Source organism: Rattus norvegicus, chromosome 17, assembly GCF_036323735.1.
Source record: "Rattus norvegicus strain BN/NHsdMcwi chromosome 17, GRCr8, whole genome shotgun sequence".
NCBI lineage: Eukaryota > Metazoa > Chordata > Mammalia > Rodentia > Muridae > Rattus > Rattus norvegicus.
Genome location: NC_086035.1, coordinates 34,867,600 through 34,894,898, shown reverse-complemented (window position 1 = coordinate 34,894,898; position 27,299 = coordinate 34,867,600). Strand labels below are relative to the sequence as shown.

At 45.0% G+C, this 27,299-nt stretch overlaps 1 protein-coding gene across 7 annotated transcripts in view; it reads right to left on the bottom strand.

The window, feature by feature from the left end:
* Positions 1 to 7,173: 7,173 nt before the first annotated feature.
* Positions 7,174 to 27,299, bottom strand: part of E2f3 (E2F transcription factor 3) — a 77,371-nt gene continuing 57,245 nt past the window's right edge. For 3 of the 7 annotated variants that reach the window (XM_039095500.2, XM_039095506.2, XM_039095504.2), the window contains exons 2-7: positions 20,015 to 20,126; positions 18,498 to 18,699; positions 17,455 to 17,613; positions 14,094 to 14,208; positions 11,824 to 11,959; positions 7,177 to 10,801 (exon numbers count right to left, since the gene is read on the bottom strand). In XM_039095500.2, the coding sequence (XP_038951428.1) occupies positions 10,539 to 10,801; positions 11,824 to 11,959; positions 14,094 to 14,208; positions 17,455 to 17,613; positions 18,498 to 18,699; positions 20,015 to 20,126 (987 nt within the window). In that variant the 3' untranslated portion in view covers positions 7,177 to 10,538. 7 annotated transcript variants of the gene reach the window in all.

The window sequence follows — 27,299 nt, the reverse complement described above, 5'->3', positions numbered from 1 at the left end:
TCAGAGCCAGTTCCTGACTCCCACTGTTAGGAGTCCCACAAAACTCCAAGCTACACAACCATAACATATACACAAAGGGCCTAGGTCAGACCCATATAGGCTCCCCGATGCTGCGAACCCACTTGAATCTTGATCAGTTGATTCTGTGGGTCCTGTTCTTGTGGTGTCCTTGGCCCCTCTGGATCCTCTAATCCTTATTCCCCCTCCTTTGTAGGACTCCCCGTGTTCCACTCGTATTTGGCCGTGGGACTCTGACTCTGCTTCCTTCAGTTGATGGATGAAATCTCTCTGAGGATGATAATGCTAGGCTCTGGTCCCAGCATATCTGGCAGGCAGGACAAATTGTAGGTCGGAAGTTTGTGGCTGGGTTGGTGACCCTCTCGTTCCACTTGAGTCCTTGCCTGGTTACAATGTCTATCTTAGCTTTGCACTAAATCTGGTGCTCATCCACTGGCTAGAATGTCCAGTTTCAGAGATCCATCTGAAACCACAACCATACCACCCCCCCTTTTTTTCTTTTTTTCGGAGCTGGGGACCGAACCAGGGCCTTGCGCTTGCTAGGCAAGCGCTCTACCACTGAGCTAAATCCCCAACCCCATACCCCTGTTTTAATGAGGGTTCTGAGTATCCAAATTTAGGAGCTTAAGGTTTCACAACAGGTATTTTAAGGCCTTTATCCAGCCCTCAAAATATGAAACCTTTTTATTTATCATCCATACTGATTTTTCAGTATGATCCAGATGAATTTTTCCCAAGTCTGATTTAACTTTCACGCATCATTCTTTTGTTTATTTTAATTCTTTCTGAGGTAATTGGTCACTTACAGCAATGGAACTGTCACTGTTAACACACCTGGGAAGAAGGAACTCAGTTGAAGAACTGCCCTGTCAGACTGGCCTGTGGCCATGCCTGCGAGGAATTTCTTCTTCTTTTAATGAGTTATTATATTTTATGTGCATTAGTGTTTTACCTGCATGTATGTCTGTATGAGGGTGTTGGATCGCATAGAACTAGGGTTACAGACAGTTGTGAGCTGTCAAGTGGGTGCTGGGTATTGAACCCAGGTTCTCCAGAAGAGCATCCAGTGCTCTTAACTGCTAAGACCTCTCTCTAGCCACAGGCATTTTCTTAATTACTAAGAAAATAGGCTTGGGTTATATAAGAAAAGTAGGTCAGGGTGCTGGAGAGGTGGTTCAGTGGTTAACAGTAGTGGTTGCTTTTCCAAAGGACCTGGGTTCAATTCCCAGCACCTACATGGTAGCTAACAACCGTCTTTAACTCCAGTTCAAGCAGATTCATCGTCCTCTTGTCTCTGTGGGCAAAAGCACTCAAACACACAATTTAAAAGATATCAGTCTTTAAAAGAAAAAAAAAGTAGCTTAGTAAGCCAGAGCAAGAAAGGCAATAAGCAGTATTCCCTCATAAGTTTTTGCTTCAGTTCTTGCCTCTCCAGGTTTCTGCCCTGGCATCTTGATGCTTATATGGGTCAGGGTTCACTAAAGGAACAGAGCTACCAGAACTGGGCTCACAGGATATGGTCTGGGTTGTCCAACAATGGCCATCTCACATGAAAATCCGGTAGTCGTTCAGTCTGTGAGGCTGGGTGTCTCAGCAGTCCCCATCTGGTGCTGAAGGCCTAGATGACTTTAGAGAGCTACTGGCCTTCAGTCTACACTACAAGCTGGAAGAAGTCGATTGTGCAACATTGGTGAAGGAATGCTTCAGCCACAGACTTGATAAACTCGTCGTCAAGGGTGAGTTCAAGCTGGCAAAGAGCAAAAAGCTTCCACCTTCCATGTCTGTTCATCTGTGCTGCCACCAGAAAGTGCCGTGCACACTCATAGTGGGTCTTCCTGCTTCAAATAACCCATCACGAAAATCCCTCACAGAAGTACCCAGCAGCTCATTTTAAAGTTGATTTGGACACGGTTGACAACCAAGATCAGCCCACCACAGAACTCTAAGCTGAAACAAACCGCTTCCTCTAAAAGTGGGATTTGGGCAGTTTTACCGCAGAAGCAAAACCCAAACCTGGACCTTTGAATTGTTGGCATTTTAGCCATTTCATGTCTTCTGCCTCCGTGACCCAGAGCAGGTTTTGGAGGAGTCCTTGCTCTGCTTTTTGGTTTTTGTTTGGTGGTTTCTATGTGAAGATTTATGCATCTGTGGAGATGGCTATCTCTTCTGATGAGCAGTCATTCCTTGAGGGCTCAATCCCCAGTATCACTGAAGAGAAAGCAGGCCTCTGTAACAGCAGCGTATCAGAACAGATCTGACAGAGAAACATAGTAAGGGCCAATAAGCATGTCCACCATGGTAACCACACTAAAGAGAGGGAAAGAATAGCCTAGGATAAGTGTGGAGTTAAAAACTCATAAGAGGAAAAGGAGTACAGATAGAGAAAGAGAGGGAGAGGGAGGAAGAAGGGCGGCAGGAAGTAGGGAGAAGCATGACAAAAGAAAATAGTAATAAAGAAAGGCAAGACATAAAACCATCTAGTAATGGGCTGGAGAGTTGGCTCGATGGTGAACATTTACTGGTTTCCTGCCCTTCCAGGAGACTCAAGTTCTGTTCCCAGCACCTGCACTGGATGACTCACAGCTGCCCGTAACTCCACTCTGGGGTAGGGGAGGGACTCATTCCCTCTCTGGCCCCTACAGGCATTTTCACACACGTGACGAACATCCATTACAAACTATCTAATAACAAAATAGACTATGTAAACAAAATTGGATGAAAGAGGGATGGCAAAGGTTTAAAAATAAAGCAAAAGCAACTTTGAAAAAAATAACAGTGGAAACAGAAAAGTGGACATTGAAGAGCTTTCTGGGCCCTTTTACATTGGAATCTGTGAGGTCTGGGGTAAGGGCTGGAATGGACTCTGGCTTTTCCCTCTTCACACTCTCCAGGTTGTTGGTGGTATGGACTTGAGATCAGGCTCGTCAATCATACATCAGGGGGCTTTACACAAATACTTTGCCACTGCATTACCTTTCAGCCCCACGGTCAAGCAGCAACCACTACTGCCGAGGCTCACTTGCTCCCTGGAACATGTGCATCCCATGTGCTAGGACGGAAATGCCCAAGAAAGGAACACACTTCCCAGTGTGTCAGAAAGGGAAGCACGAAACGGTTCTGCACTTGATGGAGAGTCGAAGGCATGGGGTTCTTCTGCCTGCCTGGCTCAGTGCTTTTAGATTCCATCCAGCAAAATGTGTGTGTGTGTGTGTGTGTGTGTGTGTGTGTGTGTGTGTGTGTGTGTGTGAGACGCAGAATCTGGACATCTAATGGACCTTGGGCTCAGAGCTCAGCGAGCAGCCTTTTGTCTATGTCTAATTCTTCCTCCATCTACAGGGACCTCTGGTTGGCCACCACACAGACCTACAGGGTATGCACAGCTTTCCTGACTTGTGATTATTCCCTATTTCTAGGTCTCCAGAGTAGCGTAGCCCAAACAAGTCTTGTCGTCCTCTGGAGATAGCTCCCTGCTGCAGCACTCCACGATCTGAGACCATTGCTATGATTGCCTTTTCCAATGCCAGCCTGCACCCAAAGTCAGGCACACCACGTTCTCCTGTGTAGGATTTCCAACCTGACATTGTAAGCTGTCTGTACCTTCCAGGCCGGTTTTGTGGCTATGGACTGGACTTCCAGACTGGGGTAGAAGATATAGACGGTTTCTTATCTTTCTCTGTGCTTCCTCCTTCCTGTCCTGGGATTAGCTTTCTTAGCCTGAGTCTTCTTATAATGTCTCCTGGGGGAAGGTTCTAGAACACCATCTCCTCCAGAACTTGAGGCTTTATTGAATGCTATCCTGTGGGTTCCAAGAGCTCAAGTCCTCAGACTGATTGATTCTAACTGGTCAGTACAGGAGTTTTTGTAGGTCACTGACAGACAGATGACCTCATCGGTCATGTTTCTTATTTCGGTGAATACCTGAGAAAGCATGAATCAAGGCTTTATTTTGTCTTGCAGTTCAAGGGAATGTGGTCCACTATGTCGAGGAACGTATGGCGCTTTAAGGCCATAATCTGCAGTCAGAAAGTGTGGACAGGATGCGGCAGTCCTCTCTAGGTGCACCACCAATGACTCACTTCCTCCACCTTTTAAGGTTCCACAACGCAGGCTGGAGAGAGATGATTCAGTGGGTAGAAGCACCTCTTGTAGAGGTCCCATGTTCAGTTCCCAGCATCCATCCAATGGCTCACAACTAGCTGCTTGCAACTCGAGCTCCAGGGGATCCAATGCCTCTGGCTTGCAAAGGCCCCTGTACTGATAGGCAAATACCCCTCTCCCCACACACACGATCAAATAATATAAGCACATTTTGAATTCAGTCTTAAGGCCCCACAATCCACTAATGTAGTGGCATGTTGTGACCAGTTAGAGATCAAGTGTTGAAGCACATGAGCGTGCAGGGGACAAATCCTGTTCAGAACACATGGATTTACAACGGAATCTTGTTATTTTCTTCCCATCAAGGTTGTAGTTGAGATACGGGTTGAGGCTACCCTACCTCGCAGAGAAAGGACTGGCTTGGGTTTAGTAGAGTTGGAATTGTGTCTGTCTGGGCAATCTTCTCCAAACACTCCTACATTCAGTCACACGGGCCTGAGACTGGGCACCGCCCCAAACCACCCTTCATCAGATGCTCTGTCGAGTTCCCCAGTGACAGGATTGGATCCTTTGTTTTTGCTTCTGCCTTTAGCCATCTGTTCTTCTGCATCTTCCGCAAATGGCTTTAGAAAGGAAGGTGTGAAAAGATCCGTATTTGCTTCTCTTAGTTAAAAGTTCTTTCTCTGGCCTGTGCAACTGAATGTGCAAGACTTCTCTACCACCTAAACCTACCCTCCTCCATCCCAGTCAACTCTAGCACCTAGAACAGTACCTGGCATAAAACTACCACTTTCTGTTCATTCAAAGCATGACTGAACAACCAAATTCCTTATCCTGATGAGTGAATACAAAATTTGTTACTTATCTGCTATCTTTAAAAAAATATACATTTACTTATTTCCATTTATTTATTTATAATGTGAGGAGGTCAGAGGGCAATTTGCAGGAGTCGATTTTCTCTCCATCTTGTGGGCCATAGGAATACAACTCATGTTATCAGATGCCTTTACTTGCTTAACCTTTACAGCCCTTATATGCTGATTCTAAATGTTACTAAGACCAATGTCCAGCCTTTCCTCACTAGAGACATCAATCCTATATAATACCAAGCATGCTTCTGAAATTTACAGATCCTTGTCTTCAGTCCATGTTCCTACATAACTCAACCCTATGTGATTGGACTCAAATTCATCTATCTAAACTTCTCAGCTGTTTTTGTGGATGAGAAATTCTTTAATGTGTCAACTCTGTTATGAGTAGACTGCTGAAAGGAAAAAAAATGTATCTTTGTTTTGTTATGCTTCAGTCACTGGCTTGATTGTAGACTCGATGACCTGCTGACCAAATACACAGGTTTCCTTGGCTAGGACAGCAGCCATGTTAGATGACAGAAAAGTCAGGTCCTAAGCTCTGGGTGAACATGACACTACACAGAACAAAATGAAATGTAAGACAATGTACACAAATGGGAACACATTACAGTCAGATCCAAGTTGAGAAACAGTAATACATAGGCAACAACAAAAAAGCAAAAGCAAAACAAAACAAATTCTGAACTGATATGGCCCTTGGGTTTCTTTTTTTAAGATTTATTTATTTATTATATATAAGGACACTGTAGCTGTCTTCAGACACACCAAGAGAGGGCATCATATCCCATTTTAGATGGTTGTGAGCCACCATGCAGTTGCTGGGAATTGAACTCAGGACCTCTGGAAGAGCTGTCAGGGTTCTTAACCACTGAGTCCTCTCTCCAGCCTACCCTTGGGTATTTAAATGTGCAAAATCTGAACTCTTATTCGTTGGGTGGTTGGTGGTTGGGGGTGTACACCTTTAATTCCATCACTTGGGAAGGAGAACAGGCAGATCTGTGTTGGAAGCCATCCTGGTCTACAGAATGAGTTCCAGGATGACCAGGGCTACACAGAAAAACTTTTTTTTTTATCTTGAAAAAAAAAAAAAACCCAAAAGAACTTTCATTTAAGTATTTACAAGGGGTTTGGTACACGCAGGCACTACTCTAGGAACTGAAATCATCATAGTAAACCAGACAGAAACCATTATAGAACCTCTGTTCTAAGGTAAAAGAGGAGGCAGCATGAGCTAACTCATGCATGATTTGCAAATACTCAGAACATTCATCAGAGCACCTGAGATAGTGTTTAGAATTCTAACAGTCTACAGTTGGAAACCCGTGTATGCATCGGCTTACAGAAGATACATTGAGGCACATCCACACAATGGACTGTTATTCAGGTATAAAAAGGAATGAAAGATTGGCCATGTTACTAAATGGATGAACCTTGAAATTGTACTAAAAAGCCAGACACAGAGACTTTATAGTTCTTATTCCATTATGGGAGATATTCAGAAAGGCAACCCTTGGCAGCCGGTTGTCACCAGCATTAAGTAGGGAGGAAAGGAAGTGGCTGCTTAGTTTATACAGATTTCCCTCTGGGGTGATTAACTATTTAGGAACCAGATAGATATGGCTGTGCACTGTGAGCAACACACTAAAGTCACTAATGATATGTTTTGTTGTGTGTTTTACTACACTAAAAAAAAGTTCCTGGCATAACTACTGTGCCCCCACCCCCAACCCATTTCTCAAAATAAGAAAGCGACTGGGTAATGAGTAAAATCCTGAGAATGGTATAAGGCCATTACAAACATGAATCTGGATTGTAAGTGCCAACATAGGAAAACATCCACGACATATATGATGCAGGACTAAACACACTGTAGGCTTGGGCCACGTAGTAAGACCCTATCTATAGTGGGGAGCATGCCTTGAACGTAGCTCAGTTGGTAGAGTGTTTGTCTAGCAAAGCCCTGAGTTCAATCCCCAGCAACACATAAAACAAACCGGGTGAGGTGGTACCCACTGGCCTATGATCTCAGCACTGGTGAGGTAGATGCAGAAAGATCTGGAATTCAAGGCTGTGCTCAGCCACACAGCAAGTTCGAAGCCAACCAGAATACAGAATATCCTGCCTAAAACACCAACCACCTCATCCCAGGAGAACTTAACACTAAGAAAATCCAGCCACAAGTCTGAACTCTTAAAAAAAAAAATCATTTTATTGACCCTTTACCATACAAAATTTATTCAAATTACATCCATTTGAAGTGGTAAGATCACAGCTAGAACAGGTCACCCTGTAACAAATCTATTTACAAAATCCATCATAAAAGCTTTTGTTTGTTTGTTTGTCTATTTTTACATTATATTACATTATTTATTTATTTTTTTTTAAACTAGCATACAGCACAAAGCTAAACTGATTAGTAGTTTGCCTACTCCCAGGGTTGGGAGGAACACTTCCTTTTTACAAAAAGCATGTACCCCGTAGGAAAGACATTCCCACACCCTGCCAACTGCCACCCAACCTCCTCCTCAAGGCATCTTCCTCAGATCCCTTCTCACACACACAACCTGCCACGCGCACACTTGGATTCTTACTTCGTTTTTTTTTTTTTCCTGAAAGCGAAAGCTTTAAATACTGTGATTCTATTTACAGACAGAACTACATGAACCACAAAAAAAAAAAAAAAAGGCAAACAAGAGTCTCGGGCACAACGACGACAAAAAAACAAAAACAAAAAACAAAACAAAACAAAACACGAAAACCCAAAGGCGACGGTCTTAAAAAATTACAAACCAGCTAGAAAATATTCTGGCAGTGTTTACAACTGAATTGCTATCTCTGTACAAAACCGGTAAATAATGGCATTGTGAGTGGACTGTATTGACTTAAATAAAACGGCTATGTACACAAACACACGCCTAACACTGTTTGACAGCTCATGTGTTGCCCTTTATACAGTTTTAAATTCCGAGGCTCACGCCGTCTTCATGCGCACACGTGTAACTTTCAGCCATTCCGCATGTGAGCTTTCAGTAGCAGCAACTCAATGGTACCAGGGAACCTGCATCTCAGGCCTTCAAAGTAACAAAAATACTGTAGTACTCATCTAACTTTGTGTGCCAGATGCTACGAGCAAAGAAAATGCCTAAATGCAAACAGAACATAGTATGGATGTGTCATACTACGTACGCCAGTTAAGCCCCTTTAACTGGAAAAAAAAATAAAAAGCCTTATGCGTGAAAGAACTCTTGAAGACTTATTAGTATTCCTTTCATTTCTTAGAACAATAAATACGGCATTACAATACGAATAGTTTCAACAAGAAAAGTTCAACCAAACACACGACAACCTAGGGCCAGGTGAGTTCAGTCATTAGACTTTGGGGAAAGAAACCCAGCCCTATGCAGCTGGCAAAGAGAATTACACAACGCCAGAAGCAGAGGCAGCTAACCAGATGAGATAAATATAGGGGCATGGGGGAAAGCTTGGCATAAACGGTTTCCCATACAGGAAAAAACCCCACAGTGCATTTCCAGTAGGCACTTAACACGAAACTCCCCCTCCCTCCTCCACCCCAGTGCTTCAGCTCGGACCACACGGAGGATTATTCTGTACCAAGTCCAGAGTGTGTGAGGGGAGGAGGCCGGGGCTGGAGGCCGAAGAAGAGAGAGGAAGATAGTCTGCACCTTTGATTTTTTTTTTCTTCCCAAACATACACCACGCATACCCACACACAGAGTTTAAAGTGCCGGTGTCTTCTGTCTCCACCCTCCCCACACCACCACCACTTTGCATATTGTGGAAATCTATCTAGAGTAAACTGGCCAGGGTTCTTGTGGTTTAGTCAGTGTTTTCCCAAGGGATATTTTCAACTCGATCAAGTGTGTATGAGTTGAGTGCCTACTACGTGCCTCCTGGGCAGGCCAGGCACATAGTGTTTCAAACTGCTCAGCTGGAGGTTAGTTGTCATGACTAACTCATTTCCGCAGCCCTTAGCATCCGAGGAATGGATTTGAGGTACTATGCCATATTCAACACCAGGACAAGATGGCCTTCGCCACCGGCCAGTGGGAACGCTATTCTTGGAAGTAACTGGAAGGGTCTTTGCTGACACAAAGCCTCCAGTTTGGGACACCATTCCTGAGGAGTAACAAGGGAGTCGCCCTGGCATTCTATCAACGACATTTCCCGTGTCCTGATCTCCCTTAATCCAAACTCACCCACTCACAGTGGGTGGGATGAATGGGCTCTGGCTAGAACTAGTCCACCCCCAGACACAGTGGGAGCTCCTTGTTCCAACTTAAGGAAGTGTCCCTGACAGAATGCCACTCACACCATGGGATGTCTTTCTCCCTAGGGCCTCTCCACCTGACCGCATCCTGAGAAGTGGTCTCCCTGAGTGTGGCATTAGAGCCCTTTCCCCGGTCACAGGGGCCCGGGGAGCCCAAGGATGGAGGGGATCCATGCCTGCTGCTCCATGGGACAGCTGTACCATCTGGCCCGAGGTCCTCACCGTGGGCCACCCGAGGCAGCGAGCTCCAGAGCGGTTCTCGCCCTCAGCTCCCCTCCTGGGAAAGGAAGCAAGACAAGAGGATGCTTCTGGCAGAGGCTAAGTGGACCTTAGGTCACACAGGGCAGATGCTTTCATAGTAGAGGTGCTCTCCCTCTGCTAAAGGAATAGGAATTTGCAAACTCGCTTTAAGGTAAACAACTCAATCGAAATAGTGATGGGTGCCACAGGAATGCGTCGATGGCAGCTAGAAAAAAATAAAAATTCTAAAACAACCCACAAGGAACTCCTAAGTCGAAAGTAACCAACTGGAAACTCACAAATACGCAGGATGGGGGACGTGTGAGAGGGGTATGGAGACAGGGAAATCCACAACAGCTTCGAGCAGCAGAACTCTACCAGTCTCTGTATCTGCAATGAGTACTTGCAAACAAGGTCTTCATCCAAAAGGCTGCGGAGGCTCTTGCAGCCTCCTAGTGGGACACGCGGCCCATAGCTTACACTGAATTAGAAGAGTAATTTAAATATTCCTAAGAGCTGAAGAAAATCCGTGTCATTCCTTTGCATGACTTCAAGCTTGCATTTGTGGCAGAATTCGATTCCATGTTAGCAGACTCACAAACATGCATTCTGCAGAGAAGGCACGGCTTGAAATGCTGTCAGGGGGGCCGTTCTCCAGTGGGCCAGGGGGCCGGACCCATCCCACAGCCCGTCCACCAGGCACAGCAAGCCAGTCTGCAAGGAAAGCAGAGGAAGGAGGGCAGAAAAGGACAGGTGAGAGACACCTGATTGCACATCTTCTCACTTGCTGACTCGTCAGGAAGATTTGGGAGCCTGGGACCAGGCAGGGCTTTTCCCAAGGGAGCCCACAACTGTGCGCTTAGAAAAAAAAAATTAATTCATCAAAATGTCAGCTTTGTTCTGAAGTTTACTTCATGATACTCTTGGAGGAAGAAGGTAGGAAGGGACAACACTGCGATACACGTTCTGATTCCGTGATAAAAAAATAATTGGTTTATAAGGACAGTTTGTACAAAGCCCAATCAACTACACATGAAGTCCTCCACGAGGGGCAGCTTTTCTAGATCATAGGCATCAAAGAGATCGCTGATGCCCTCTTCCTCCCCAAGGCTCAGCAGATAGTCCTCTTGGAGCAGGGGAGGCAGTAAGTTCACAAAAGGTCCTTCAAGGTTGGAAGGAATTTGGTCCTCAGTCTGCTGTAAAAGGTTGGCTGGGGAGGCCAGAGGAGAGAGGTTTGCTGTAGAAACCGAGCAGTCGCTATGTCCTGAGTTGTTAGAAGCCAAGTCTGTAAGGGCGGAAAAGGGGGATGGGGAGGAGAGCCAAGGTTAGGAGAAAACTCAAACAAACAAGCTACTTTTTCTGGAAGAATGTATATACTGCTGTCCCTCACTCAATGGGGCTATTTGAGGACAGAGATCACCATTGGGCTAATAGGCATGAAGAATGGCATCACTTGTTTGGCTCTAGCCTATTCATGTTTAACCTTTTTTTTTTTTGAGACGGGTTTTCTATATCATTAATTCCAAGCTGAAGCTCCCAAGAGTCTTTCTTCATTGGGAGGAAAAGAGAAGTGGGCTACTTCCCTGCCGTGTTCTGAGTGCATACAGCCTCTCCTCTCTGCCCTGGAGAGGAAGATGAGGTCAAGGCTCTGAGCAAGGCTTGTTTTTTCAATTCTATCCCTAATGACTTGGGTAGACTTCAAGATGTCTACCCAAGCATGGCTGACACCCCCATCCACAGCCTCACTCCTCACTGTTAGCAATTGTCCGGTACACCAAGGAAACAGTTTTCTGATTTCAAGAGTCTTCATCAGGGTGAGGGACCATTTGGACCAAGATCATTATTTTAGTCTACAAATTGATAATAATGCCTCAGAAAACTATTCTGATAACATGAAACTTCTCTCCCCATCCGCCCTTCATAAAACACGCAGGTCATCCCATGGCCAACTGGTGGATACCCAGGACCCGGAAGCAAGTTCACAATGGACTTGGAGCCACCTTCTTGACTCCTACAGGGCAAGCAGGTCACCCTCTCGCACCAGGCCTTTAACACGGTGAGTGATGAGCGGCTAGCGTCACTCATAAACTCCAGGCCCACTTGCGGGCACTGACCCTGTGAACTGGTTTTGCCCAGCACTTTGGTTACTCTGGCAAGTTTGATGGGTTACAGGTGACTCCTATCAATCTAGGTGGCATCAGTCTAGTGGACCCAAGCATTTTGTTAAGTCTTAGCCATGGGGTCCCAAAAGATCCTTCTCAGCGACTTTCCTTGTAAACACTGTTTCTCAGAGTGAAGTCTCTTTACCTTTGGAAGTGGGCTTAGGGATATTCCCATTGTGGTCTTGGTTATTTGTTTTCATGGGTCTGTGTGTTTCCGTCTCTTCTGGACACAAGTAAACCTCAATGGGCCCTTGGGTACTTGCCAAATGGATTTGTAGGCTCTAGAAACAAGAAAGAGATCAAGTTCACTTAGAAATGAAAAGCAAAGCACATCTTCCCTAACACTGAAATGGAAGGGCGACATTCATTCTTTATTTCGCTCCTCCATTCTTAGTCTGTCAGCACTGACATTTTCCAAGAGCAGGGGCCAGCAAACAACTACAGTCTGAAGGCCAAATCCAGGCCACCATCCAGCTTTGTAAATAAAGTTTTATTGGGACAGAGAATTTGTGGCCATTCCCAGGCTGCCTATATTGCCTCTGGCTATTTTCACATCACATAGTAACATGTAATAGAGTTTACTGCTTGAATAATCTGAACAGAAACTATGTTGCCTAAAGCCCAGGACAACCTGGAGCTTTAAAAGTTTGTTGATTCTCGCTAGAGAAATAATTTTTTGGGGGGTGGAGATGTCCAGGTCTTCTTTAGCTATATTATTTTCCTACAGATTATTTAAAGGTCTGTTAAATGTTTCAAACAATGTATTCTCATTCCTCATAATAAGATTTTTCTAATATTAAACTCTAATATCCAATTTATAAACAGTATTTTAAATTGCTAGGAGCTTTAGTAAGAGAATATAAATAAAGCATATTGATTATTTTAAATTTGCTTGTTTGTTTTTCACATAGGGTCTCTTGGTGTAGCCCTGCCTGTCCTGGAACTCATTCGCCTACAAGCTGGACTTGAACTCAAGAGATTTACCTGTCCTTTCCTCCCAAGTGCTGGGATCAAAGGCGTGTGTCACCACTGCCCAGCATATTGTTAAAAAAAATGTTTATTTACTTATTTTAAAATAACTGGACTATAAATGAATTTAAGAAAGAATCACTCATCTGTTTTCATGTGTACCTGTGCTTTGCTGGAATGCATCCTTACGCATCAGCATGTAAACCTGTTGGTGCTGTGAGAGGCGCTGGATCCGCTGAGAATGGAATTACAGATGGCTGTGAGCTGCTGTGTGGGTGCTGGGAACCACCCAGGTCCTTCGGAGGAGCGGCCACTGATCTTAACCACTAAGCCATCTCTCCAGCCCAAGACTTAGTTTAATTTTATTATTTTTATTTTTAAGAATGATTCTCATTTTACGTGTTTGTATGTTTTCCCTGCACGTATGTCTTTACACCATGTGCATGCCTGGGCACCTGACAAGCTATTACAGATGGTTGTAAGGTGCCGCATGGCTGCTGGGTATTGAACCAAGGTCCTCTCGCAAAGCAATAGGTGTAACCACTAAGCCATCTCTTCAGCACATTATTTAAAGGTATGTTTTAATGTCTCTGTGAATATAGCTTCCTATGTGTGGCTGGTGTGGGCCAGAGTCCCAGAGGGCACTGCATCTTCAGGAGCTGGAGTTTCAGGTCCTTATGAGGTGTACTACATTGGTGCTGGGAACTGAACTTGGGTCCTCTGGAATAGGGTCAGTGCTATAACCACTGAGCCATCTCTTCAGCTTGCTCAGTACACTATTATCTAGGCCATAACATTGTAACTGTATAAGGTAAGAAATTTACCTTGTAAATTTAGCATTTTTAATATTTTAGGTATTATCTTCTAACAGTCTAGGTATTTTCTTTTCACTATAGATCCTTTACCTTATAATTACAGCCTAGGCTGATTTCATCCAAGTACACCTGAAAGCAATTACAAGCGCGACCGTCCTACTTTCTTACAATATTCTCGGCTATTGATTACCCCAAGGTCCCATTTAATTTTCTCAAAGTAAACAGGCTACAAATGATTTTTACGAATTCTTAAAATGGGCTGGGTCAGGGAGTTACTTCTACAACCCTGGGAACTCAATCCATAGTGGGGACTGTCCGTACACAAGGCAGTCAACATAAAATTTCTCAAGTGGTTCAAATTGATCACAACCACCAGATAACAAATTGTGAAAAAGGCAAGTTTAAGACAGCAAGGGCACCGAAGCCTGCTGGGACAGAACACCCTTCTAAATTGAAGCCAGGCATTTGGGGACTTTTGAACCCCTTTAAACTTTAGGTTAAGGGAAGGTATATATGGGAAAGGATCATCAAGTTCTTGGGCGGGGTTAGACTTTAACCGTGAACCGACGATTCTTCAGTTCAGGCATTCTGGAATGTTCTCCACAGATGGACCGCAGCGCTGTCTCCTTACCTCTATTGAATCAGGCACTTCAAGTCTTGTTTCTGGAGGGGCTTTCACAACTATAACAGTTTGGTCTTTAAGGCCACTAATTTTTCGAATATCTTGATATGTAACATAAGCTAACGTAAGGCGCGTTAAGGAAATCACCTTCCACCTTGTTGCCACAGATATAGCTACCATAAAAAAATGATGTATCAGACACAGAAAAATTACCCATGGTTCCATGACTTAAGAATAGGTACGCCTTCCCTTTCGGATTGTCAAATAAATGGATTCCTCATGGCCCTTCCTTTCTGGTTGGTGTTTAAGACTAAAAGAAATCTACTTTACCTTGCCAATCTTGTGTACCATGTATCATGTATCCCATGAACTCCAGTGAAGTGCCCTGTCAATCAAACTGACTGACAGATGATCCTAATTTGCAGCGGGGTGGGGGGAGTAAGATTTACTAATCAAAATTTGAGATCGCAGCTACTTCTGCTTGCTATTAGCAAGTGTCAGCAGGCACCAAATGAATGAATAAAGAGCAAATACATCGGGGGAAGAATGGCGTCTACCGCTCGGGCAGACAAGCCTGTTTACTGGAGTGCACCTGGGCTGCTGTGATTACATATTGCCTAGAGATCAGAGCATCATTATTTCTGTTAGAAAAAAAAATCACCCTTGTTATTATTATCACCAGAACATTTCAGGGTTCCCAAGGAGGTGAGCAGCTCCCAGGTGCTCAGCAACTGAATGAATTTAAGATACAATGACTCTGCTAAAAAGAATAAATTAACATTTCACGACTCTCTGCAGTTACTTCCAAGTCCTGAACAATTCGTCTAAGTGTCCTGGAAGCTAAGCCTAAAAGGATATCACGAAAGAGCTTGGATGACAAACGCGCTCACACACTCAGCTAGAGACAGACGTTCAGCAGTAGTCTACAGCTCAAGGCTTTCTCTTAATCAACACAGAGGAACACATTTGATATTATATGAGTTTCTAGTCAACCTTTTAAAAATTAGTTTGTGTGTGTGTGTGTGCATGCGCGCGTGTGTACACGTGTGCACACATCACAGCTAGTGTGGCAGTCAGCTGACAACTTTTAGAAGCCAGGTTCTCTCATTCTACCACTGCTCCACAGACCAAACTCAGGTCACCAGCCAAGCTTATGCAGCACTTTTATCCACTGAGGGCCATCTAAATACTTGAATTAAGTGTAAGAGTATTTGCCTGCCTATAGGTATGTGCACTGTGTGGAGCTCAGAACTCTTTTTGCCTGTATTGGACTCTTTCCCAAATCTCAGTACTTGAAGCCAGGGTAGGTGTGAATGCTCTTGGGAGAGTGTAGGCTTTAAGTCACTACTTAGCCCACCAAAGGAGCCAACGGTACACTGGACGGTTCTGTCTTCTGTCTGTCTGTTTGTTGAGAATACTATATAAACTGATAACCAAGCTTTAAACCTTAAGCCCACTGTCAAAAAAAGCTATGTGACAAGAGCTTACAAAAATAAAGCTCATCTACAATTACTCAACAGGAAGCAGACTTTCAACACATCTGTGAAGAAGCTGTACCAGACAGGGAACTGAATGGAAGAGTGAGGTAAATTTCATAAATATAATTTCTAAGTTACAGACTTGAAAGTCCTTCCTCTGATGTGGCTCCCTCTGAAATCTGGGTTTTGGCTAGAAAACAGTTTTTTTCCCTGTAGAAAAGGTCCCATAAGAAGTCAATAGGAATGACAGTACTATAAGCCACATGTTCAGGACAGCTGCCAATCATGTGTAACCACACAGCTTTTCCAAAACAAAGTTCCAATTTAACAGTGAACTATAAAGGCCCACTATTGATTTCTTTCTTAAAAAAAAAAAAAGAGCTAGTGGGTTGGGGGTTTAGCTCAGTGGTAGAGCGCTTGCCTAGCATGCGCAAGGCCCTGGGTTCGGTCCCCAGCTCCGGAAAAAAAAAAAAAGAGCTAGTATCTGTTTCTTTAGTATGTGAATGAGTGGGTATGAGTGGCACAGGGCATGTCATAGTATGAGTTCTGAGGTCAGATTACCTTCTACCAGGTGGGTCCCACCCACCAGACTCAGGTATTTACGTTTGGAGGCAAGCACCTTCACCTGCTGACCTACCTACTATTCATTTATATATTTAGAGACAGTCTCATTGTGTAGTCCTGGCTGGCCTGGAACTTGCTATGGAGGACAGGCTGGTTTCAAATTTACAAAGATCTGCCTGCCTCTGTCTCCCAAAAGCTGGGATAGCTGCAGGGCACCACTACACCAGGCTCTTTTTATTCTTAAAATTTTATTTAAAATTTTGAGACAAGGTAGACAGGAAATACTCACTATGCACTTGTAGCTAGTCTGGAACTCCTTATGTAGACGGGCTCAATCTGACTCCCGAACACTGGCATTGAAGACACACACCACCGCATCTTGCTTTTACTGTCCTCACTCTCTAGGCAGACACAGGTAACCCTGAACTTCTGATCTTTCTGCTTTGTTTGAGACAGGTGCTCATGTACCCCAGACTAATTTTAAACTTGCTGTGGCACCCAGGCCGGCTTTGAACCTCTGATAATTCTGTCTTTATCTTTCAAATGCTGCTATCACAAATGTGCAACACTACACCTGACTTGTTTTTTTCTTGAGATAGGGCCTTGTGGTTGTAGCCAGGGTGGCTGTGCACTCAGGGCTCAGTTTCCCTGTTGTAAGGATCACAGGCAGTCCCAGGACACCCAGATATGGTTTACTTTTCTATTTCCAACTGTAGCCCAACACGTTAGACTCAGCAAATTCCATCTGCTACAAACAAACAAAAAACAAAAAGAAATAGAGGTCCAAAACCCCAACAGTGACAACTAACCCACACCAAAACTCTGGGAAGCCAAGGCCAAATCTGCTGAATGTTGTCATCAATACTGATACAGACACCTTACAACATCGTTTAACAGTGTGTTCTTATGGTGTGAGTGTATTCATATGTTACAACCACACAGGAATAATATGCTTGAAAATACAATTCTCACCTGGCTATCCACAGATTATACACATAGTCTGAAAGTATGTTATTAAATGTGTGGACACAACACACACACACACACACACACACACACACACACACACACACACACACACAAACACACACACGTACACACATACACATACACAAAAGCGCGCACACACACACAGACACACACATACACACAAGCGCGCACACACACACAGACACACACATACACACAAGCGCGCGCACACACACAGACACACAGACACTGCTAGTTTATATGATGCCAGAGTAGCATCTCTCTACCTCGGGGGTAAGTTAGTCTGTCAGCTCTGGAACAGCACAGAAGGCTCTAACCACCAGCGGCACAAAGGATATCTTTGATTCTCTGAATCCTCGGTTAACAGTTTGAGGTCCAGGGTACAGCTTTGGATCAGTTCATCTAATTTCTTCTCTTCCTGACTGAGCTCGGTCACTTCTTTGGACAGGCCTTGACACTGGGCCAGCATGCCCCCATCCTCAGACAGACTGCAGCCCCTAGAACCCAAACACAGATTATGACGCTTTACAGGAGCTAAAGGGTGGGGTGGGAGGATGACTCCTCCGGGGTCAAGAACCTCCCTCACCCACATTGTGTTGTTTGTTAGCCAAGTGTCAGGAGTAAATCTTTATAAATACAGTTTTTATAAATACAGCCATGTACTCTTCACACATGACAAAGTTAGGTGAAAAGTTACTTTCAGGGTCTTACTTTTAAAAAAAAAGTCTAATTGTTCAGAGTCTCAAATCCTGAGGGCAAGAAAGCAGCCACCTGGTCTGCCCCCATCACCTAATACTCGCATCCCTGGGGACATATGGGACAGGTGTGCTAGGCATCTGCAAGAAGACAGACCAGTAGTTCACAGTTTCTGTAAGGCACAGGTCAAAGTGAGTGCCGGAGCTGTCCATGATTCCAAACACACACAGTCAAACCCGATCAAGTTTAGATAGAGATCCACTCGATTCCTTCCCTCCCTCCCTCCCTCCCTCCCTCTCTCCCTCCCTCCCTCCCTCCCTCCCTCCCTTCCTTCCTTCTTTGAGATAGGGTTACATGCATCCTGGGCTGGCCTCAAACTCCCCCTGTACTGGAAGATGACTTTGAACTTCTGACTGAGGCTGTCCAGTACCACCATACTCAGTGTGTGTGGGGCTGGGACTGACCCCTGGGCTCCATGCCTTCTAGGCAAGCAGCCTACTCACTAACTTAGCTCCATCCTCAGCCCTGACTTTCTACAACTCTGAGGGGGAAAGAGACAGAGGGAGACGGAGGGAGAGGAAGCGGGGAGGGGAGAAGTATGGGTCTGAATGCAGAAGGTAAATTTGGATAAACTGAGGCAGGTCCTGAGGAGCTGGTGCCTGGAGAGAGAAGGGCTCCTACTCACATCCACTGGACGTTGTTCTTAGATTTCTTCTTAATGAGGTGGATGCCTTCCAGCACGTTGGTGATGTCGTAGATCCTCCTCTTCTGCACCTTGAGCACCTCTGCTGCTTTGTTCAGATCCAGGACCCCATCAGGTGACTGGCTCAGGAGCTGAATGAACTTCTTGGTGAGCAGACCGAGTGACGTATCATACCGCGTTTTTTCTGAGGGAGATTTTGGAGCTTAAAGAAAAACAAAAACCGAACGGGTGGGGGATAGGGGGAGAGGTAAAGAAATGAAGGGCGGCTTCGCAGCTAAGCAAGCCCTCTTTCCCACGGCAGCGAGATTAGTATCTAAAGCAAAGCTGGTTGTTGTTTGGGGGTAAATTATAGAAAGCTATGAAGTCCTTTTATCAGAAAAGGAAGAGCTAATAAAGGCTTCCTATGTCGGGTAGTAACATTTCCTTGGACTCTGTCAATAGTTCCTATGCTCTCTTGCCCTATTCTCTGGGTCTAGAAGTATCTGGTGAATGGATGAAAACAGCTAAGCCCTCCCTGCACCTCATTTAAGAAGCCTAAACTCCGGGAGCCAGGTCATCTTTGCTCAAAACAGGGTCTCAAACAGACTGGACCTCACCAGCCCTTCTGGTGCTGCTGTGATATCCTTTGTCAATCCGTCTTACAGAAAAAGTCTTATTTTGATGAAGAATAGCCCCAAAAGTTCACGCTCCCCACTTCCTTGAATCGAAATGCCATTGTCTAGTGCTGTGCCATCCTCCTGTCGGAGCTCCCGGTGAGGTTCTAATTTATCCCTTACACAAAGACTGCAGATGCATAACAGAGAAACCATGGGGGAAGAGCCAAGCTGAGTTAGCTTTCGCACTGAGAGCAGAAACAGAGGAGATATTTATTTGGGTGTTTATAATGCATTCCTTTCCTTCTCAAACATGATGACAGTATTCACCGAGGCAGAAATTAGCTGGGACTTAGCACAACTACTTGTTTCTCTTTCTGTTCCTTCCTAAGGTATCACGGATCCCAGGCTGGCCTTGAGCTCACCATGTAGCGGAGGATGATCCGAACTCATGACCTTTCCCCGTCCAAATCCCAAATGCTGGGACTATGGATGTGTGCTACCAGTTTATGTGGTGCTGGGGACTGAGCTCAGGCGTCCTCACGCTTGGCAAGTTCTGCCCAAATAGGCTTCGGTGTGATGAGATGGAGAACGAGGTTGGCAGAGGCATCATTTACACCACCACATGTACCTCCACCCCTGCGCTCTTAAGGGACGTCCATTAAGGGAAGGGAAACTTAAATTTGACTAGTTCAAAATGCAAATGCATCCAGGTACTGGAGTGACTATCGCCTTTTGCTAGGTGCCAGAAGAAACTGTATTTATTTATTTTTTTGGATAGGCACAGAAAGAAATAAAGAAAACATGCCAAAATTATTCACACCTTGGCACCCTTCCAGCCACAAGCTTTGCAAGTTGAGAGTCCCACACCAAGGAGAACAGGGAAACAGACGAAAGCATCCTTACTTTTTGGACTATCAGGACTCCGTAGTGCAGCTCTTCCTTTGCCCTTGGGGGTTTTTAGACCATCTGAGAGGTACTGATGGCCACTCTCGCCCAGCTCCAGCCTTCGCTTTGCCTGTAATCAGAAGGGGAGATGGCTGTCACTGGTCCTGTTTTTGCTTTCCTTCTCCTGCTCTATCCGACTCTGTGGCTTGCCGTGCCCCACAGCCGGGGTCTTACTCAGAAGGTCAACCCATCACACAAACTCCCAGCCCCTGCCATGATCCTGTACCTACACTTGGATGGTTGAACAACGAAACTCTTGCTCTGGCTTCATCATTTATCCACTGTTCAGTGTATGTGCTGGGCACGGGGCTGGCTGCTAAGAATATCTCACGCGCTACGGAACAGAAGTTGACATTCGTGGGGATTTCTCCATCTGACATGATTGGATACTCCTCCTAGTGTTCCTTAGATACTGTGTTTGCTTATCCCGCAACCCTAACTGGTTACTTCTCTGCCTCTCATTTCCTTTAAGACAGTTCTCATTTATCTTTGCATCCTGGAGCTTGGTAAGAGCCTGGATCTGCAGGTATTCAGCCAGTCCTTCTATATACATTCATCCAGTGAGTGATTCAGAGGAACACAATGAGCGACAGGCTACAAACGCCGCAGCTTCATCCGAAAAGGTAAACGTCGTAAATACACCACCACGAGCTACAACCTACAGCACTAATAACAGGCAAGCCAGGAACCTTCATTTAAGTTTTGAACTTATTTTCCACTCCACTGAATATCCCTTTAACACATTAATACTGGGAACTGCAGTTAGGAGCCGAGGTTAAGCAAGAAGAACCAGCCCTTCCCCCTTAGGGCTTAAGTGCAATTGAACACACCTGGATCTGTGTAACGGTTGTGATGCCTCCTGGTCCATGCCCCACAGCAACTAGGTTGCATGACATAAGGCCAAAGCTGGGGAAGGAAGGGACAACTCAACTCTAAGGACTTTCCAGGAACTACTGGCAAAGTTATAGGCTTGAAATCAGGGCTGGAGAGAAAGGAGTCTGGCTCGGCTCATGCGTTAGGAGCAATGCTTGGTCTTCACATCCTTTTGTTGCTTTAGGCAATAAAGGCAGCTTTAGCAAAGGGACTTTGGGTTGAGACATTAGAAGTGTGTTGCAAGCAGCAGTAAAGTCAAGATGGGCCAGGGTGCAACAGAAAACTGCAGGGTCCTGGTAGAAAGTAGAATGGTAAGGTCAGCACACGTGTGTGACTCCTTGTGGCAATTGGAAAGTTGTTACGGATAGAAAACCTGACTTGGAGGTAGACCACCTGATAGTAAGCCATCGTGTCCTGTTATGTCTGTGAAGAGCAACTCAGAGTTCAGACAATTGTCTCCTCTACCCAAGGCCAAGTCAACAGAAGGCAAAGCTTGAAGTCTGGGATCCAGGAAATGCTCGGAGGCACCAAATCTATGCTTTCCTTCAGTCAAGATCTATCCTCTGGCCAGCAGCTGAGGTACATGTGACTTCTGCCTTATCGCCCAAGGCTATTTAAATGTGTGTTTCGGGAAAGGCCTAAGGAAGCACCAAGTCCCCAAAGGTCTACTGCTAAGCGACTGAGCTGTAATGTCAAGGACCAGAAGGTCTCCACGTGTGGCTCTGGTTACTAAGCATCAACAAGGCAAAACCAATTGTAAATACCAGACGGTACAATAAATGCTAGGTGGGGGAGCACAGGCCTGCCATGTCTCGGTCTCTTAAGGGTGTTAATCATGAGGTTTAGAGACCCACACCACAAACAAACAAGCTATGGAAGAAAGGCAGCCCAAAGATATCCTTTCCAGAGTGTCCAACTGGGGAGGCCATTAGCAGTTTCACAATCATCCCATCCCCACCAAGTCAGTCCATACCTGCCATTCCTGTTGAAGTCACAAGGGGTTATGGAAAATGATCACTACACAGTGTCCCACTTTCTTAAGTGGGTATTTCTGTTGGTCTATTTTATCCCCTTCCGTTTCATGAACTGAATGAGAGGGCTGACTAGACTTGAATGAATGATACATTTCCTGTAAGTCCCCCATTTGAACATGCCTAGTGTCTAGACTCTGAGGGCAAAGGCTAAATTTTGATCTGTGATAGAGCAATGTGGTTTTAATGTTGAACATGGCTAATTGAAGAATATATATTTAGTAAAACAAAAAAGCTAGATTAAGGGGTTGGGGATTTAGCTCAGTGGTAGAGCGCTTGCCTAGCAAGCGCAAGGCCCTGGGTTTGGTCCCCAGCTCCGAAAAAAAAGAAAAAAGAAAAGCTAGATTAAATAGTGATAAGATCTCTGCCTCTATTGACGTATGAGTCTCTTCTGTCATTTTGTCTGCTCACAGTGTATCTTGGTTGAAAACTGTGATATGAAACACATACTTGGTCTTCATTTGGCACACCTACACACAACTTCCCAAACTTAAGGGCTTCCTAGTGACCTGACTTTGGTATGTTGATGAATTGAGTGGTGACAGTTACTATAAGGTCGGGGCTTATATTACTTTTGTGCTACTGTGATAGAAAACTTGACAGAAATAACAAGGAAGGAAAGGTTTATTTGCGCTCATGCTTTTAGGAATCTCAACCCACCACAGAGGAAAAGGCATGGTTGAGTGTAAGCCATTGTGAGTGTGGAGGAGCCTACCATCACAGCACAGTGACTAGGGCCGGTGTCCCCTTCATAGGCCTGCCCTCAGTGACTAGGTCCCACCTCCAAAGGTTTCCGTAACCCTACAACAAATCACCCCACCAGCTGGAAAACAGCATTCAAGACATGAGCCTGTGAAGGGCTGTCTGTCTCCAGCCATAACAGGGATTTTAGTCCCCACTCCAGTCTTCAGGCAGGGAAAGGGGCATAATGGTTGAATTGGTTGTCAATGGCCAATAATTAAACCAATCATGCCTATATAATGAAGCTTCTATTAAAAACTCAAAACACCGGGTTCAGAAGGTTCTGAGTAAGTCATCCTGGAGCTTGATAATCAAGTGGAGGCACATTAGGTCCACACCCTTCTCTGTACCTCACCCCAACCGTCTCTTTCCTCTGGAATAGCCTCACTGTTGGCCAGTGAGGATAAGTAAAGTGCTCATGGCAGCTAATTCGCAGTTGGTCAGCCGAAAGCACAGGTAAGACAACCTGGGGCTTGAGGATGACATGGGCAGTAGCATGGCTGGGGGACCGAGCCCTTTAACTTTAGGTAAACGGAAAGACTGACAGGCCACGCAAAGGTCCTGACTCAGCCTTATACCAGTGTTAGTTGCTCTGTACTTGATTATGCTGTGACATCTAATGGTCTCCCCGTATGGCAGTTGCTAACACAACAACAGTCTCTAGAGCCCAGAACTGGTATGTCTCGCTTACCGCCGCTTCACGAGAAGCTCGGGGGAAACTGCCATATAAAAACATTTGAAGAGTTATTGTAGATCGACACCACCTTACTTTAGTTTTTATTTATATGTATGTGTGTAGGTGCCCACAGAAGCCAGAAAAATACCAATCTGGAGCTGGAGTCACCGGCAGTTTCGAGCCACCTGATAAGGGTGTTGGAAACTGGACTCAAGTCCTCTGCTAGAAGCAGCGCTCACCCACGGAGCCACTTCCCCGTGCCTTACTTACTCACTTATCTACTTTCATGCATGCGTGCACAGATGTGTGGGTGTCCCGCAGGCCTGAAGAGAGTAGAGAAGCCTCTGGAGCTGGAGTGACAGGAGACTGAGCCACAGGACGTGGGTGCTAGGAACCCCACTCCTCTGTAAGAACACTGAGAGCTCTTACCCGCTGGGCTGCCTCTCTAGCCCCTTGATATTGCCTTCGTAGTAAACCTGAAGATTATTTCATCCATTAAGAAAAGCCAAACTCTTCTTTCCATCATAAACACAAACTTTAATCACTGCAAACAGGTACATGTGAAAAGCGAGATTTTCTCCTGCTCCTGATCCCCGGGTCTTTTTCTCAAAAATAAGCACTGGGAAGTTACTTGGACAACAACTTTTCAGATGTTCTGTGTATAAATCTAAGTATATATAATATATACACATCCCCATAGTGTAATATTTTTAACTTTTGTCCTTTTACAAATAAGTGATGCCAACACTATTTTATCAACATGTCTTGGAGTGTGACAGCTGGCAGTGCATGACTTTGCTTCCTCGTGACGGCATAATACAGTAATTAACAGGCTACTTTTACTTAAGCTGTGACCGAGCATTCAACACGATTACATAATAATTTCTCCATAGATGTTAATGATGACTCTGTGGAATAGGTATTAACACTCTTTCTGTACTGAGCTGATTAGCGAATGTGGTCTGTACGGATTCTAAGCAACCTTGACTTTTCTGATGCTACGAGATGAACATCCTCTGCTTCCATAGCGACTTATGGGCTGCCACAGCACGATTTTACTGACAACACTGGTCCAGAAGTTTTATTTTTAGATAGGATCTCACTAGATAGCCTGGAACTCACTAAGTAGTCCAGGACGGCCTTGAGTTTACAGAGATCTGCCTGCCTCTGCCTCTGCGTGCTGGGATTGAAGGGGTGCACCAACATGCCCAGCCCAGAAGCTCAAGTCTTACGGGGCTTAGGATCCCCAGAGAAGGCGATAGACGAAAGACGTGCTCCTCATACATTTATTTATTTATTTATACAGAATAAGACAAGAGATTGATTCTCTAACTCCCCATCACGAAGCTTTAGAGTTGTTAACCTGTAAAAGCTATGTGTGTCCATGCATAACTGTGTCTGTCTGTGCATGGACTGGAGTTTAATACCACATACCACACAGGAAAAACACCATGGCGATGAGAGCTGTAGAGAGATATAGGGGGCAGTGGGAGCATACAACTATGCATTTGAACAAGAATTTCTCACAGGGGAGAGGGGCACGGAAAGACGCATGGCACGCTGAGCTAGGAAGTGGAAGCAGGAAGATAATTTATGGCGCTAGCCTGGACCACATACAAAGGACCTATAATTTAAAAGAAGATCCACTATCAAATGTTCATGGTGGCTATTTCTGTGAAGTACAATGAAAGGAAATGAGGCAACGAGTTCGTGCTTATTTTTGTAACATTTTATTGTATTTTTAAACCCGCCACTTCCACATATTAAACTTACAATATTCAAGCGAGCAATTCTTCAGTAGAACCCCAACAGGTATTTCTTCTCTGGCATCCGTGTATTAGGAACAGCAGTTGAGGCATGGTGACACACATCTTTTAATCCCAGTGCTCAGGAGGCAGGGGCAGGAGATCTTAGTGAATTTGGGACCAGCCTGATCTACATAGTGAGTTGTGGGGTGGCCAGGGCTACTTAGGGAGACACGGTCTCAAATCAAAGAGCAATTTCTAAAATACTTGTTTCTTCCCAGTGTCTACCATAAATGGCCAAGTCTTGGAGGGGGCACAATGGTCCCTGCTACTTAAGAGGACGCACACAAACCAAAAGGAATGCACCAGGAATCCCACAGTGAGATCTTCTAAGAGGTACATTCCGAACACCATTGGGTGTGAGCTTGTGAGTGAGGAGCCTCGAGTAACCAAACCAATCCAGGCAAGGGTGAGAGGTCACCTGAACAGGTGACCCGAGAGCCCCTGGTCAACTTTTTCCACCATTATTTCTTGAACTACAACTACTATTCAAGCTCAGTCACTTTCTTCTTTTAGACTGTTAAACTATGACTTTTATGTATGGGCTCACTCAGGGATCCAATTCTCCATTTATGAGAGTTTCTGAGGGAAAAGCAGCTGCAAGCTGACACCCAATGCTTAGAAGCCACTTAGTCATGAATTAAGATCTGCCTTCCTTCCTAAGCAATTAAAAATTATTTTAAAAATTAGGCTGTTGTGTGTGCGTGTTTCTGTGGGAGCATAGGCATGCAGCTGTCGTCATAGGTCAGAGATGTCAGATGTCCCTGGAGCAGGAGTTATAGGTGGCTGTGAGCCACCTGACCTGGGTGCTGAGGGACAGCCTCAGGTCCTCTGTAAGAGCACTGTGCATTCTTAACCACTGGCCATCTCTTTACCTGCTCTGCACCTTGGTGTTTTTTTTTTTTTTAATTATTTTAACCATGTTGTGGGTGTTTTGCTTGCATGTATGTCTGAGTACTGTGTGCCCGTAGTGCCCACACAGGTTAGAAGAGGGTGTGGGGGCCCCTGAAACTAGTTACAGAAAGTTATGAGTCTCCGTGGGTGCTAGGAATCAAACCCAGGTCTCCTCTGCAAGAGTAACAAGTTTTCTTTCTTAACTGCTCAACTCTCTCTCCAGCCCTGCTACATTGTTGTTAACAATTTAAGATAATTTAAACATAAAAGGAAGTCCCAAAGTCTACCACTTCAGAGCATTTACAGGAGAACCAATGTCGCCATTGCTGCGGCTGGTGTCCCTATGTAATATGCTTATGCAGCCAATTCTTTTTTTTTTTTTCCTTTTTTTCAGAGCTGGGGACCGAACCCAGGGCCTTGCGCTTGCTAGGCGAGCGCTCTACCACTGAGCTACATCCCCAACTCCAGCAGCCAATTCTTAAATTTAGCCAATTTTGTTATCCTGTGCTGCAATCTTCTGGGGGTGCAATATTCCCCTCTCTTCCCTTCCCTCTACAAACACACTATACCCTTGGATAAACAGGCCATTTTTGCGCACCACGGTTATTGAAATTTTGTTCATGTCCAAGTCAAATACAACAGTTTGTGTTTTCTTTCTGTTAACTATTGTTGGCATAGATCTCCTGGTTCTTTAGCCTCTGCCTGATAAATCGCCCATGCTCCTGAAGTCAAGCCCAGGTGAACTCAGCCGCTCATAGGTTGGACGTGGGTGGAACCATTTCTTTAACCTGTTGTTGCCCTATCTGAGATGAATGGATGCTTCCAACTTGCCAGGAAAAAAAAGCTCCCGTAAGATTGTGTCCAGTTCTTTCTTGCCTTTACTATACCCTCCATCTTAGATAGTCTACCAAATTCCCACCCCCACCCCATATTCTGCCTACATTTCCCAATCTGCTGCCTAGACCTTGGGCTGCTTCCCAGTCCCCAACATGGCTACTGTTTTGCCATCTTCCTTCACTGTCCACAGTGCTGAAGCCTCTGGTAGACATTATTTATCTGCCTACTGTTGGAACCTGGCCCCGTGTTAAGAAAATGCTCTTATCAGTGTGTGTGAGTAGTTCCATTTGCTACGGAAGCTGAAACAGCCACTTCTCTGTACTCGTTTCTCTGGAACCTTGGCCAGACCGTACTCAACATCTAACATCTACTACGTGCAGCCTCTC